Raw genomic sequence first — 16,515 nt, forward strand, 5'->3', positions numbered from 1 at the left:
TCGATTTTTGATTTTTTTAATTTTCGCTTATAGTTTCGATAAGTTATGAAACGAGATATATTATTTAAAATTTTTTATGCCAAAATGTTTGTTAAACATTAATTTTGAATGACAAGATGCATGTTGAAAGATTAAGGTTGTCTGGATGGGAGAAAAAAGCGGTGGGTTGTCTGGACTTGTGATTTGTACACTATTCTAGGTTATTATCCACACAATAGTCCACACTGTAGTCAAAATTGCAGTCGAGACTTTAGTCCATACTTTTTTTGTGCCTCCAGTCCATGCTATAGTCGAAACTGTAATAAACACTATATTTTTAAAACTTTAGGCCACACTATGCTCAAGACTCTAGTCCACACTACGGTCGAGACTGTAGTTCATACGATAATCGAGACACTCTAGTTCATAGTATAGTTGAGACTTTTGTTCATACTTTAGTTGAGACATTAATCCATACTATAGTTGAAACTCTAGTCTAGTTGAGACTCTAGTCCATTATAGTCGAGACTCTAGAACACATTGTAGTAAAGGGTCTAATCCAACATATAGTCCATATTATAGTTGAGACTCTAGTCCACGCTATACCTGATATTCTAGTCTACACGATAGTTGAGACTGTAGTCCAGTCACTAGTTCAAACTCAAGGCCTTAATATAGTAAAAACTCTATAGTCCACACTAAAGTCGACTATAGTCTAAACTATAGTCGAGAATTTAGTCCATACTATAAACAATCATATCGTCCATACTATAGTTAAAACTATAGTTCATACGTTAGTCGAGAGTATAGTCCACACTATCGTTGAGACTCTATTCCATACGATACTCGAGAATCTAGTCCACTCTAAAGTCGAGAATCTAGTCCATTCTATAGTTGAGACTCTACACCCTACTATAGTTGAGACTACAGTCTATACAATAGTCGAGATTATAGACAACACTATAGTCGAGATTCAAGACCACACTCTAATTGAATCTCTAATCTATACAATAATCGAGATTATACTGCTATATAGTAGAAACGGTACTGTTGTCTTCTTATTTGTACTTTAGTAGAGTAGTAGTAACTAAGTATAGTCCATATTATAGTCGATATTCAAATCCATACTATAGTCGAGACTCTACTGCATTACTATAGTGTAGTCTCTAGTCATACTATAGTCCAGATTCTAGTCCATACCATAGTCGATAGTCAAGTACATACTATAGTCGAGACTCTACTCCATATTATAATCTAGTCTTTAAACATACTGAGACTGTAGTCCATACTATAGTCGATATTCAAGTCCTTGCTATAGTGGAGATTCTACTCCATACTACAGTCTTGTCTCTAACCATACTATAGTAGAGAGAGACTCTAGTCCATACTAATGACGATCCCCTTGTTCACAATTTAGTAAAGACTCTAGTCCATACGATAGTCGAGACTCTAATACATACTATAATCACTTAGCCACACTAAAGTCGAGACTCTGACCCAAACTATAGTCGATAATCTAGTGCACATTATAGAGGAGATTCTAGTCCGTATTTCAGTCGATATTCTAGGCCATACTATAGTTGAATCTTTGGTCTATAATGTAGTCGAGAATCTAGTTCATATTATAGTCAAGACACCAGTCCACACTTCTATTAAGACTCTATATTTATATAAAAATTTCAAAATATTCAAAAAGTACTATTTAAAATGTACTCACCTTAAATTATTTAATAGAGGAAGTATTTTTAGACCTAAAATGACAAAATAGAAAATAGACAGAACACATTAATATATTTCAAAATTAATAATGTTAAAAATAAAATAAAAACTAGTTAAATTGTGTTAAACAATAAGAATTATTTCCGGATTATTGGCTTAACACCCACATTTCTATTCTTAAAATACTTAATTTTAACAAATATAAAAAAAAACATAAAAAGAACAACTCATCAACATTTCAACTTGTTTTTTCCATAGAAGTTCTTATTATCAATATTAATTTATCACAAGAATTAAAACAACAACAAAAACTGACATGTGGCACAGATTAATAATAATTATTGCCCCGAAGAAAAAGAGAAAAAAAAAACGAACTGGAATAAAAGTATTTCAAATGTTAAATGCCACTTGTCTCGCTAAATCCCTTAGAGAACACAAAAATTTAAATGAACTGGAAAAAAAACTTAATTTGAGTTCATGAACTTTATAAAGAACAAAAACAACAATACTTGCTATAACAGAATTCTTACTAAAAGGGAACTACAACAACATCATGCATCATTTGACCAAAACATTTAATGATGAAGAGACAAATAAATGAATGACTGACTGACTGAGTATAATGAGTGAATGATTGTTATTTTGTTGGTTTGATTTGACTTTATTACTTGCAACAAGTACTTGCCATAGGCATGCAACATTTACAACGTTTAAATATAAACTATTAAGTTGGAAAAAAGTTTTTATAATCAAAGTATTAAAACAAAATATTTATTCATTGTTTTCAATTAAAATAAATTAAGTTGCGCTTCATTTATGAATACAAAAAAAAAAAAGAAGAAAAAAATAATAAATAAATACTAGTACTTTATAAATGCTTAACAACGTTACTCCTCTGGAATTATTTCGAACCAAGTTTTTAAATGCAACTGCATTGTCATACCATGCAAATTTACTATACCATTGCTGTACTACATATAGTAAAAGTTAAGAATATTTTGTGACAAATGGTTGACAATTTTTTAAACATTTCTCTTAAATTATAAAGAATTGTTCGAAAAAAGTAAAAAAAATGCATATGCATGTTATCGTATGTTTATATAGAATTATGTGAGTCCAGATGTGAATTTGTATATAGTAGAAAAATAAACAGTAGAATTTCGATTAACTATTCTATAGGCCGAGAAAATATTCGATACTATAGTCGAGACTTTAGTCCATACTAAAGTCCATACTATAGTCCATACTACAGTCGAGACTATAGTCCATAAACCTACAGTCGAGACTATAGTCCATACTATAGTCAAGACTACAGTTCATACTACAGTCAATACTATAATCCATACTATAGTCAATACTATCGTACAAAATATAGTCAAGACTATTGTACATACTATAGTCAAGACTATCGTCCATACTATAGTCCATACTATGGTCAAGACTATCGTCCATTCTATAGTCAAGACTATAGTCCATACTATAGTCCATACTATAGTCAAGACTATAGTTCATACTATAGTCATTATTATAGTTCATGCTATAGTTTAGACTATAGTCAAGACTTTAGCCAAGACTATCGTCCATACTATAGTCAAGACTATAGTCCATATTATTGTCAAGACTATAGTATATACTATAGTCAAGACTATAGTCTATACTATAGTCAAGACTATAGTCTATACTATAGTCAAGACTATAATCTACACTATAGTCAAGACTATAGTCCATACTATAGTCAAGACTTTAGTCCATACTATTGTCATGACTATAGTCAGGACTATATATAGCTATAGTCTAGACTATAGTCAAGACTATTGTCCAGACTATATTCCATACTATAGTCCATACTATAGTCAAGACTATAGTCCATACTATAGTCAAGACTATAGTCCATACTATATTCAAGACTATAGTCCATACTATAGTCAAGACTATAGTCCATACTATAGTCAAGACTATAGTCCATACTATAGTCAAGACTATAGTCCATACTATAGTCAAGACTATAGTCCATACTATAGTCAAGACTATAGTCCATACTATAGTCAAGACTATGGTCTATACTATTGTCAAGACTATAGTCAGGACTATAGTCAGGACTATAGTCCATACTATAGTCAAGACTATAGTCCATATTATTGTCAAGACTATAGTATATACTATAGTCAAGACTATAGTCTATACTATAGTCAAGACTATAGTCTATACTATAGTCAAGACTATAGTCAAGACTTTAGTCCATACTATTGTCATGACTATAGTCAGGACTATATATAGCTATAGTCTAGACTATAGTCAAGACTATTGTCCAGACTATATTCCATACTATAGTCCATACTATAGTCAAGACTATAGTCCATACTATAGTCAAGACTATAGTCCATACTATAGTCAAGACTATAGTCCATACTATAGTCAAGACTATAGTCCATACTATAGTCAAGACTATAGTCCATACTATAGTCAAGACTATGGTCTATACTATTGTCAAGACTATAGTCAGGACTATAGTTCATGCTATAGTCTAGACTATAGTGAAGACTATATTTCATAATATAGTCAAGACTATAGTTCATACTATAGTCAAGACTATAGTCCATACTATAGTTAAGACTACAGTCCATACTATAGTCAAGATTATAGTTCATAATATAGTCAAGACATAAGTCCATACTAATGTCAAAACTATATGTAAACCATGCCATAGTAAAAACTCTGGTCCATACTGCTTACACTATTGGTCTATTTTAGAACCAAGTCGAGACCCTAGTCCTTTCTCAAAAGGGGAATATAAAAATCATTTATCGCAGCAAATATTTTTAATAGAATATCAGTGATCAAATTTAAAATGATCAACAATCACATTTACAACAGTGATTTAATCTAAAAGTGATCGATAAAAGGTTACTTGGATCTGGAAAAGATCGTAGCCAAAATTGGTTGACACAAATAATAGTGATCGAATAGTCAGTGATATGAGTTAAAATTGGTTGACAGAAGAGTTGAAATTGGATCACTACTATTCTTCGAAAAAAAAGATCAGTGTTAGATAATAGGATGAGTGATAGAATGTAGTTGATAAAAATAACAGTGATCGGAACTGAAATTGGTTAAGATTGTTTGACAAAAAATTGGTTTACAAAAGGAACAGAAATCGAAGTTAATATTGGCTGTAAAAGGAGCTATTATCGTCGATAAAATTGACACACATTGAAGCTGATATTGTTGAGATTGGAGTAAATATTTGATTAACAGAAAGATCAGCGATCAAAGTTTATATAGGTTGACAAAAGCTAAAGTGATCAAAGATAATATTGGTTGTAGAATGCAATCAAAGTTATTATTTTTTGAGAGAAATATCAGTGATCAAAGTTAAAGAAGAAATGCGATAGAAACTAATATTTGTTGAAAAAAAAAAAAAAAAACGATCAATGATCGATGCTATCTTTAATAAAAAGAACTGTTGACGAAGCTAAAATTAATTTATTAACTATCTAAGTGATCTTATAAATAAAGATCAGTGTTAGAGGGTGAAATTTGTTAAAAAAAAAAATAATAACAATCTAAGCTTATCTAAGCTTGCAAAAGGATCAACGAATAAAGCTTTCAAAAGTAGTGATCGTAATTAGAATTGTTTGTTAAAGTATTAATGATCAACAGAAGACCGATCTTCTGATATAAACTAAAATTGGTTGATAAAATTAAATAGCCGCGACTATAGCCAATGCTTTAGTCAAGTTGAAGTGTATTCCAATTAATTGATATTTTACTGTAATATTTTACTTTAAACCAGTGGACAACACATGTATTTATATATTTCCTTCATTACAATTGTGTATGGATTGTTCCAATGTTTTATGTCTGGCAGACTGATTGTTATTTAATGAATTTATTTAAATATTTTTTTTGGAACACAAAGTGAATTATTACGTTTGTATTTTCATTTCTTATATTCAGAAGATTAAATAATAAATATTTTTTTTTTTTAAATTTCATTTCTCCCAGTGTAAATATTTCCAAAAATTCTGGGATTGCTGTCATCACCAGAACATAAAAATTTTAAACATTGAATGGAATCAGATTTTATATGAAGCTTATCGCTTTTTAAATTAGATTTTTGAATTTAAAACGTTTTGCTTGAAATGAATTGATAAATTATTTGGTAGAATCTTCAAAGAATGAAACATGTAGATTTGAAAAATTTGGCTCTTTGTTTTTCATTCATACTTTTATTAATGGGTTTTTGATGACAATAAATCTGATTATAAATAAAACAAATAATATGTAATTAAATTTTCTTAGAATTGTTTAATTAACAGTTTGTTGTATGGAATTGTTTTTATTAAAAAAACTGGAACTGAAACAATTAAATCATGTTTTTGTCAGTTGCTAATGATCTGTTTTATTTCTTTGAAATAGAAGTGGAATATTTGAACATATTTTGGTTAATTTTGTTTATATTTCCTTTAAAACTCAAGTATTAGGTTTTTGTGTTAATTGTTAAAATACATTAAAATAAAATAAATTTTTTTCAGTGTATTTTCAACATCTTGTTAGCATATCTTGTAACGTTTATCATGTATTAATTTAATAAACATCTGATTTTTTTATTAATAATTTTTTTAACCAGAAGGCAAAAGTAAACTTTATCAAATGTGCTAAATACCGTGATGCATAACTTTGAAAAATAAAATTAATAATAATAAATTGTATAAAATTTATAAAAATTATTCATAAATATGAGATTTTTATTAATTATTTAATAACATATTACTATAACTAAAGGCATACAATTAAATGTTTTTTTATTTAAAAAAAACTTTCATTTGTATATGGGAATTGTATGCAAAAATTAACAACAATGTTAATAATTTGCTCTAGTCATAATTGGCGGCAAATCTAAAGATTATTAAGCTAAAACTATAAAAAATTAATAAATTTTAATTATAAATTTAAACAAGGGAAATGTTAAAATCTGGTAACCCCATAAAATAGTTAATAGTCTATTAGTTTGTAGGTTACGGGTTCCATTCCCACTCTGCTGGATAAATTTAGTTTAATATATAATTAATAGTCTATTAGTTTGTAGGTTATGGGTTCCATTCCCACTCTGCTGGATAAATTTAGTTTAATATATAATTAATTTTTTTCGCTGCAATTGTCAAACTATAATAGCTTTGATCACTGATATTTTGTCATTAATTCTAACTTCAATAATAGATATTTTTTGATATTATTTAAGCTCCTATCGCTAATAATTCTTCGCAACCATTTTTAATTCCGATCAGCGATCTTTTTCTCAACAAATTTTAGCTTTGATCATCAAATAATATAAGTTCTCATCACAGATCTTCTTTAATTTCGATCACTGATCAAATATAAGTTCCCATCACTGATATTTTTTAACTTCGATCACTGATTTTTTCTCATTAATTCTAACTTTAGTAATAGATATTTTTTGCTATTACTTAAGCTGCGATCGCCAATAGTTTTTTTCAACCATTTTTAAGTTCAATCAGCAATCTTTTTCTCAACAAATTTTAGCTTTGATCACTGATCTTTTGATAAAATAATATAAGTTCTCATCGCAGATTTTCTTTAATTTCGATCACTGATATTTTATCATTAATTCTAACTTTAATAACAGAAATTTTTGCTATTATTTATGCTGCGATCGCTAATAGTTCTTCTCAGCCATTTTTAATTTCAATCAGCGATCTTTTTCTCAATAAATTTTTACTTCGATCACTGATCTTTTGATCAAATAATATGAGTTTGCATTACAGATCTTCTAAAATTTGGCAAAGAGATCAGTTTTGATCATTGATCATTTTGCAACTAATAATAAACACGATCACTTTTTTGACAAACAATTACTGATATTTTGTGATCATAAAAAAATCCTCTTCTATCTCTTGCCCTCTCTTTTAACTCTTATTATACTCTATATATTCTCATCACATTCTCTCTCTCGTTTAATCCATTAAACATTTTCAATTAAATGTCATGCAAAACAAATAAATTGTTCATATAACAAACATTTGATTAAATTAATTGAATAATTTAACTCAAAGTAATAAAAAATTGTAATATAATTTGATATTCTCAACTATTATTAGTAGTTTATTTTTATTATTATTATTTTCTTCAACATCTTTCTGCATCATCTATTGTATACGAATACAATAAGAAAATGAGATGAATTATGTATAAATTGTTCTGTCACATTTCAATAAATCAAAGTTCAGTTTCTTGAAAGTGACAAATACGAATTCATGTAAATAATTTGTAAACAGTAGTTTGAATAAAAAAATGTAGGGTTTGTTAATTATGGTAATTAAACAATTGACACATGTATGTTCTGAAAATGTTTAATAAATAGTTGCTAATTATTTTAGAACACACCCCCTAATTAGGGCTGGTGGGAATTTGAATGAATAATGCAAAAATTGTAGCAGTTTTTTGGATTATTATAAGTTTTACAACTAATCTATTGTTAATTTTTAATGAGAATGCAAACAGATCACCGATAGAAAAGAACAAAATGAAACAAAAGATCAGTGTTCATAGCTAATATTGAGGGACAAAAGGATCAGCGATCGCAGCTAAAATAGCGTGACAAAATATCACAGATCGAAGTTAAAGAAGAATAGTGATCGAAACTTATTTATATGGTTGACAAAAAGATTAGTGATCGTAGCTAAATATGTGTAGAAAAAGATCATTGATTGCAGTTAAACATGCAAACAGATCACTGATAGAAAAGAACAAAATGAAACAAAAGATCATTGATCAAAGTTAATATTGAGGGACAAAAGGATCAGCGATCGCTACTAAATTAGCTACAAAATATCATAACACGGAGTTAAAGAAGAATAGTGATTGATACTTATATGGTTGACAAAGAGATTAGCGATCGTTGCTAAATATGTGGAGAAAAAGATCACTGATTGAAGTTAAACATTTTTCATGAAAATATTATTAAATATTAATTCCAAAAATATCAGTTTTTGCAATTTTGAAACTAAGACCACAACTGGTGATCGCAGCGATCGATCGTAAAATGTATTGACAAAAGGAACAATCAGCGAATCTAATATTATTTGATAAAAATAACAGCAATCGACATAAATATTATTGATCAAAGCCAAACTTTATTGAGAAAACAACACAGATAAACAGTTAGTGATTATAAGGATCCGCGATCAGTCGAAATTAAAAATGTCTCAAAAAGTATGAGCGATCGCAGCTAAAATTATTTGCACAAAGATCAGTGATCTAATTTCAAACTGATTACAAAAAGATCAGTGATCGAAACTAATATAGGTGGACAAAAAGATCAGTGATCATTGCTTAAAGGTTGCAAAAGGATCAAGATACAACATATTGACAAAAATATCAGTTAAAGATGGAAAGTACTGATGGAAACGTATATTGGTGGATAAAAAGATCAGTGACCGAAGATAACACTAGTTGATAAAAAGCACAGTGATCAAAGCTGGAGTTGGAGTTGTAACTGAATGTCAAAATGATAAGTGATCGACGTTAAAATAGAACATTTTCATTGTAGTTAATATTGATTAGCAAAAATATTAGCGATCGAAGCTAAAATAGGTTCCTAAAATTCGGTGATTAGAGCGATAATTAATTTACAAAAAAGATCAGCGATCCAAGCTATAATTGGTTGGCAGAAAGACCAGTGATCGTAGCTAATATTGGTTGCAAAAGAATCAGCGATTAAGGCAAAAAGATCAGTGATCTTAATTAAGATTGATTGTAGCAAGATTATTAATCAAAACTAAAAGGTTTTGACTAAATATCAGAGATCGAAATTAAGTATTGTTTGATAAAAAGTTTAGCTATTGAAGCTAAAATTTGTTGAGAATAAGAAGAGTGATCGAAGCTAATATTGGTTGTAGAAGGAGCTGTATATGAATAGCAAAATGAGAAGTGATTGACGCTAAAATTGTTTGCCAAAATAAAGTTATCAAATCACCGATCGATGTTAAAATTGACTCGGAAAAATATCAGTGATTGCACCAATAATTTTTTTATAAAAGATCAGTGATCCAAGCTTTAATTGGTTGACAAAAAGAACAGTAATAGAATATAATATGTGTTGCGAAGATATCAGTGATCGAAGTTAAAGACGAATCGGTAGAGAAAAATATCTGTAATCGAAGATAAAATGGTTGGCAAAAGAACAGTGAGTGATTCTAAGGATCAGCGATCAAGGCAAAAATGTATGAAGAAAGAGATCACTGGTTAAAGTTAAAAATGTTTGATAGTAATATCAGTGATCGCAGCTAAAATTATTTGCAAATAAATGAGTGATTGAAGTTCAAACTGAATGCAAAAAGATCAGCGATCAAGGCAAAAATGTATGAAGAAAGAGATCACTGGTTAAAGTTAAAAATGTTTGATAGAAATATCAGTGATCGCAGCTAAAATTATTTGCAAATAAATGAGTGATTGAAGTTCAAACTGAATGCAAAAAGATCTGTGATCGAATCTAAAGTTGGTTGACAAAAAGATCAGTGATCATAGCTTGAAGAATCGGTGATCAATGCTATCATTGTTTGTTAAATAGTGATCAGTGATCGCATGCCCCACCTCTATTAAAAATCCAAGCAACAATAAATTGAGCATTTTCAATACCGTTTGTTAAATTGATTAACTCAAATCTTTGTTCAAAAAAATTTCCATAACACAAACAAAGTTTCCTTTATGCCAGTGTCGTTTATAAACAAAAATTTAAAATTTTTTTTCCACACAAAAACATAAAAAACACAACAACAAACGTTTAACAATAAATAACATCTATTGTTTTTAATTACAACAAAATACCCCAAGACCAAGACAATTAATTGTTGAAATAAATTGGGAACAAACAGAAAGACTCAGAGGCAAGTTTCTACGTCAAATAAACCCAAAAAGGAAGACTTGTTTATTTATTTAAAAAGGCAGGTGAAATTAAATAAATTAAATAAATATTTTAAGCTTAAAAAATAAAAAAAGAGAGAAAAAAATAATAATATGTATAACCATTTAGGAATAACCGGAAGCTGCTTAATCATACCAAAATCATACACTCACTAATAATGAAATTAATAAAAAATTTACTTGTCTAGTTACAAAAAAAAAATAACTACAAAATATAAATTTTAACTATTATATTGATTTCATAATATAGGGTTAACTATTTAAGCCATATAATTAGTTGTAACTTAAAACGACAGCCTCCTCATCATTAAATCGTTAATACACGTGTTAAAATTTGTTTTATGGCCATTTGTTGCGGTTCATTACTTAGGAAAAAAAAGGTTTTTGTGACTACTACTTCAACTTCTTATTGTTTATCTTCTCTAAGTAGCTGGAGGCTTATTAAAATTATATGTTTATAGGTAAAATTTTGAAGTTAATGTGCTAACGTCATCATTCGTCAACAGCCGTTTTTTTATGGTTATTTTTTTAACTTCGCTTTTGCCAGAACTGTTGGTCAAGGTTATGGCGCAAAATGCTACTTACTCTTATAAGATTTTATGCCGCTAAAACTTCAATGAAATGTAAATAAACAAGTAGTTTGTGATAATCTTTGTTAACCCTTTGAGGGTTGTAAGTAGTTTGAAAAGATAAAAAAGAAAGAATTGAACTCCTTAAAAGATCTATGATTAAAGCTAAGATCTACTATCATGATTATGGTTTTGCAGTACAGATACAAGCCGAGACGGCTCAAATCGGCGGCGGCTGGCCGCCTGTAATATTAAAATTGAGCCGACAATTTAGCCGCCGCCGATATTTTCTATAATAAGCCGCCGCCGCCGACTTAAAATGGTAGCGCCTTCGCCGCCAATCATTTTGCATCGGCTTGTATCTCTGTTTTGCAGTTAAAGCTTTGACAAGTCAAGCTTAGTAGGATTTTCGCAAGAAACCTGCGAGTATTTGTGAGTATTACAACTAATCTACGATTGCATGAAAATTATATTAAAAAGATCAAAGATAAAATGGTTGACAAAAGAACAATGAGTGATACTAAGGATCAGCGATCAAAGCTAAAATCTATAAACAAAGAGATCACTGGTTGATCGCAGCTAAAATTATTTGCAAATAAATGAGCGAACGAAGTTCAAACTGAATGCAAAAAGATCAGTGATCGAATCTAAAGTTGGTTGACAAAAAGATCAGTGATCATAGCTTAAACGATCCGTGATCAACGCTATCATTGTTTGATAAACAGTGATCAGTGATCGCATGTCCCACCTCTAGTTTAAATTTGCCCATAAAAAGATTAGTGATCGAATCAGAAACTAATTTACAAGGGATCAGTGATCAAAGCTGAAATGACAAACAAAAATATCAGTGATCAAAGCAAAGCTAAGCTAAGATCGTAGTTAAGATTGATTGCAAATAGACCATCGATCAAATTATCGAAGTTAAGTATTATTTTATAAAAAGTTTAGCTATCGAAGCTAAAATTTGTTGAGAATAAGAACAGTGAACACAGCTAATATTGGTTGTAGAAGGAGCTGTCTATGAATGTCAAAAGAATAAGTGGCAAAAATTGTTTGACAAAAGAAGATCTTCGAAGTTAATATTGTTTGACAAAAAGATCTGCGATCGACGTTAAAATTGGATCACAAAAGTAACAATGATAAGAGCAAAAATTGGTTTACAAAAGATCATTGATCCAAGTTTACATTGTCTGATATTTGTTGTCAAAATTATTAGTGATCAAAGCTAATAGTAATGGACAAAATGATCACTGATCGGATCGAAAGATTTGAGATTGAGACTAAACATAAAAAAAAACATTTATCGAAGCTTATATGGCTTGATAAAAGGATTTGTGTTGAAGCTAATATGTATTGTCTGATAAAAAGATCAGTGATCAATAACTTGTAGATGAAAATATCAGTGATCCATAACTGGTGGATCATAATATCAGTGATAAAACTTAAAATTAAATCAACAAAAAGATCATTTATTGAAATAAAAGGATCTGTGATCAAAAGTTATATTGTGATCGAAATGAAGATCAGTGATTAAACTTAAAATCCAAGTTAATATTGGTTGATAAAAGTATCAGTGATCAAAGTTAATATTAGTTCAAAAAAAGATCATTTATAAAGTTTAAAATTAGTTGATTAAAATATATACAATCCAACCGAAAATTTGTTAACAAAAAAATTATCAGTGATCGTGACCAAACGAAACTAAAAATTGTCAGCAAAAAATCACAAATCTATGAAAGTGTAAAGCTTTAATAAAAAGAATAATTAATAAACGATTCTCTAAAGATCAACCAATAACGCTGCGTTGAGTTTTTTGTAAAGATCACTGATCAATTTCATAATGATCTGTAATTGAAGCTAAAGCTGGTTTCAGTAACGACCAATCGCTAATTCTAATGAAGGGTGTATTAGATCTATAAAGGTCTACTATAATTGAATCATGAAGAGATCTTCGATGAAAGTTTAAATTGAAAATGATTTAAGAATGAAATGAAACAATGAACTGTGGAAAGTGCAAAATTTTGTAGAAGAGATCAGTGATTTAAGTGAAAATTGAACTCTACAAAGATCAGCTGTTGAAATTGGAATAGTGTACCTTAATGATCGAGTTTAAAATCTCATTCAGAAATGGATTGATAAGTGATCTTCGATTGAAGATAAAATTATAGTGTGAAAATATCAATGATCTATTCAAGAATGTATTGTAAAAAACTCAACGATAAGAGCTATGAAATGATCATCAAAAGAAGCTAAAAGCGGACTTTAAAAGCTCTCGATCTTCCGATGTTAAAAATAACTATTGAGAGAGTTTTATGATGTATAATAGAGATAAATCCTAGTCTTTTAACCATCTTATGTCGTAAGGAATCTAACGTAAGGTGATTTTGATACTAAATTGGAATACTTTTGATCCTAAGAGATCTTGATGATCTAGTTTGTTTTTCAACTCTTAAATCAAAATAGATATCGATACAAAAATCTTCGATTGAAGATGAAATTGGATTGTCGGACTATTAATGATCGCAGCGGGGAATAGATTATAAAAACTTATAAAAACTTGAACTATAATAGAGTTTAATGGTGTGAATTAAGTTATAATCTATAAAGATCTCCAGTTAAATTTTAAATATTTAAAATCGCAAGTAAACTTTTTTGATTACTGATTCAAGTGGTTCTAAGTGATCTTGATGATCGAGTTTGTTTTAGAACTCTTCAATCAAAATAAACATTGATTAATACATACAAAGAACTTTGATTGAAGATTAAATTGGATGGTAAAACTATCAATGATCAAAGCAAGGAATAGATTATAAAAACGTCAACTATAAAAGCTAAAGTGATCTTCGAGATAACCAAAAAGTTAACTAGAAAAGATCTGTGATCTTGCGAAATTAAAAACGAAGTGTTGAGCGTGTTTCATGGAGTATTATTAAGTTATAATCTATAAAGATCTCCAGTTAAATTTTAAATGTTTAAGATCGCAAGTGATCTTTTTCGATTACTGATTCAAGTGATCTTGATGATCGAGTTTGTTTTAGAACTTTTCAATCAAAATGGACATTGATTAATACATACAAAGAAGAACTTTCATTGAAGATGAAATTGGATGGTAAAACTATCAACGATCAAAGCAAGGAATAGATTATAAAAACGTCAACTATAAAAGCTAAGGTGATCTTCGTGATAAGCTAAAAGTAAACTAGAAAAGATCTGTGATCTTGCGAATTTAAAAAAGAAGTTTAGAAAGCTTTTCAAGGAGTATCACAAAGATAAATGAATAAAGTGCAAAGTCTATTAAGATCTACAGATCTAATATCGCAAGTGATCTTTATGATCAGTTAAGGGAAAGGCTACTAGGCGTCAAATATTTTTTTAAATTTGCTAATGTTTATGCCATTTTTCTATTATTTAATTAACTACAACAAATTTTAATTAAAATACTTGTTTCTATTTTAAAATGGGCATCAACAAGTGTAACGGTTTATTTTAATGAAATTTTTTATATTTAAATTAACACCGTTAAATAACGTTTTTGGCAAACAAACCCCTTTTCCCTTATAGGGTTAAGTTTGTTTATAAATTTGGCGTTGAATTCTCAGTTAAAGTTGTTTTGGTTTATTGATTTTTTTGTATATTTTTCTTTAAATTCGCATAAAACAAATTTGAAAAAAAACTAACCATAAATTTGCTGGTTTTATGTGTGTATGTAAAATCGTGTACTCACGCTTGATATTTATGGTTCATTGGTTAGTAGTATTTTTACACCATGCTACTTACTATCAATGGGTTTTTTAAGCCATTGATTGTATTGATATTAAAGACGAGATGTTATTCACCCGCATAATGTGAAGGTGTTTGCCAGTCAATGGTTTTGTTAACACTTGATTTTGAAAAACAAATTTTGAATTTAATATTAAATGCTTCTGAGTTAATGTGATCGAATAGAAATAAACAATTAAATGGCCAAACGCTTGTTGTTTTGGTCTTCAATTCCTTATTGAGAGTTGAGGAAAAAATATTCATTTAGTCAGTTTTGTTATGTCATTTTCTATTGTGATTTTATATTTTGCATTAAACTTTTGATCCGTTATTATTCTCTGTCGTGTGGTGTCATTGTCAAATAAGGTTTTTGACTTACTGTTACTGCGGTTTTGTTAGTATTATGCTCTACACACATACGCCTTTTTTAATTACAATACTTAAATAATTGTTAATGAGTTTAATAATAGTTGTTTTGTTTTCTTTATATGGATTTTGTTTATTTTTAGTTATTTGCTCAAGACTTATTATGCTCCACTTACCTATAAATTCATTTCGTATTCTAATGCGATCTTGTAGTGTAGCTGCCGAAATGATCACACAATTAATAAATGCCAAAAGGGCAACTTGATATTCAATCGTTGTTGTTTTTTCCAATTCGTTGATAACAATTTTAAAGCGATATCGTTCATTTTTGAGATTCTAGAAAGAAAGTAAGAGAGAAATGAGAGAATTAGTAATTGATTTTAATAATGGACATTTTTTCAAAATATTCCTGATCGTTGATCTTATAAACTTAAAGCTTAGCTTACTGAACTTTTTGTGATCCATTTTTAAGCTTCTGTTCTGGATATTTCTGTTAGACAGTAATATTAAAAATATTTTCCAACTAATTGTTGTCTCGATCACTGATCCTTTTGGTAGATTTTTATCTTAACTTAAAAAAATAGTTTAGAATTGTTTCATCAATTTGTATTTTCTATCACTGATCTTCTTGTGATCCTTTTATTGCCACGATCATTTAACATCTGATATTTTTCAACTAATTGTTGTCACGATCACTGATCCTTTTGGTAGATTTTTATCTAAACTTAAAAAAATAATTAGTTTAGAATTGTTCCTTCAATTTTTAGTTTCTATTACTGATCTTCTTGAGAACCCATTACTGCCACGATCGCTTAAATTCTGTACTACAAATTTTTGGTTTCGATTACTGATCGTATTATAATTTAAATCGTTAAACTTGTTATGGCATTTTTGACCTTAATTTTGGATCATACTGTTAATCAATTTTTGCTATGATCACTGATCCTTTAGTATTCTAATTTCCACTTTGATTGATGATCTTTTATAGGCTTTAATCGCAGAACTTCTTTCTATTTTTGATCATGTTTTCTTTCTATAATACAATTATATTGCTGGATCAAGGATATTTTTCGAAATCTATATTATTCGCAATCACTGATCGCCTTGATATTGCTACACATTTGATCCAATTTTTGATTCAATCTTGATTCTTTTTTTCCATAAGTTTTTGCTATGAGCG

General features: G+C 29.0%; 1 protein-coding gene across 2 annotated transcripts in view; it reads right to left on the reverse strand.

Moving 5' to 3' along the window:
• The window catches only part of LOC119604918 (formin-J), a 147,114-nt gene that overhangs the window by 28,029 nt on the left and 102,570 nt on the right, over window positions 1–16,515 (reverse strand). For both annotated transcript variants that reach the window (XM_037957827.1, XM_037957828.1), the window contains exons 4-5: window positions 15,512–15,671; window positions 1,697–1,730 (exon numbers count right to left, since the gene is read on the reverse strand). In XM_037957827.1, coding sequence (XP_037813755.1) covers window positions 1,697–1,730; window positions 15,512–15,671 — 194 coding nt within the window. The remainder of the gene's footprint in view (window positions 1–1,696; window positions 1,731–15,511; window positions 15,672–16,515) is intronic.

This window comes from Lucilia sericata, unplaced genomic scaffold, assembly GCF_015586225.1.
Source record: "Lucilia sericata isolate MDLA Ls3-8-SP2 unplaced genomic scaffold, ASM1558622v1 Contig000443F_arrow, whole genome shotgun sequence".
Lineage (NCBI taxonomy): Eukaryota > Metazoa > Arthropoda > Insecta > Diptera > Calliphoridae > Lucilia > Lucilia sericata.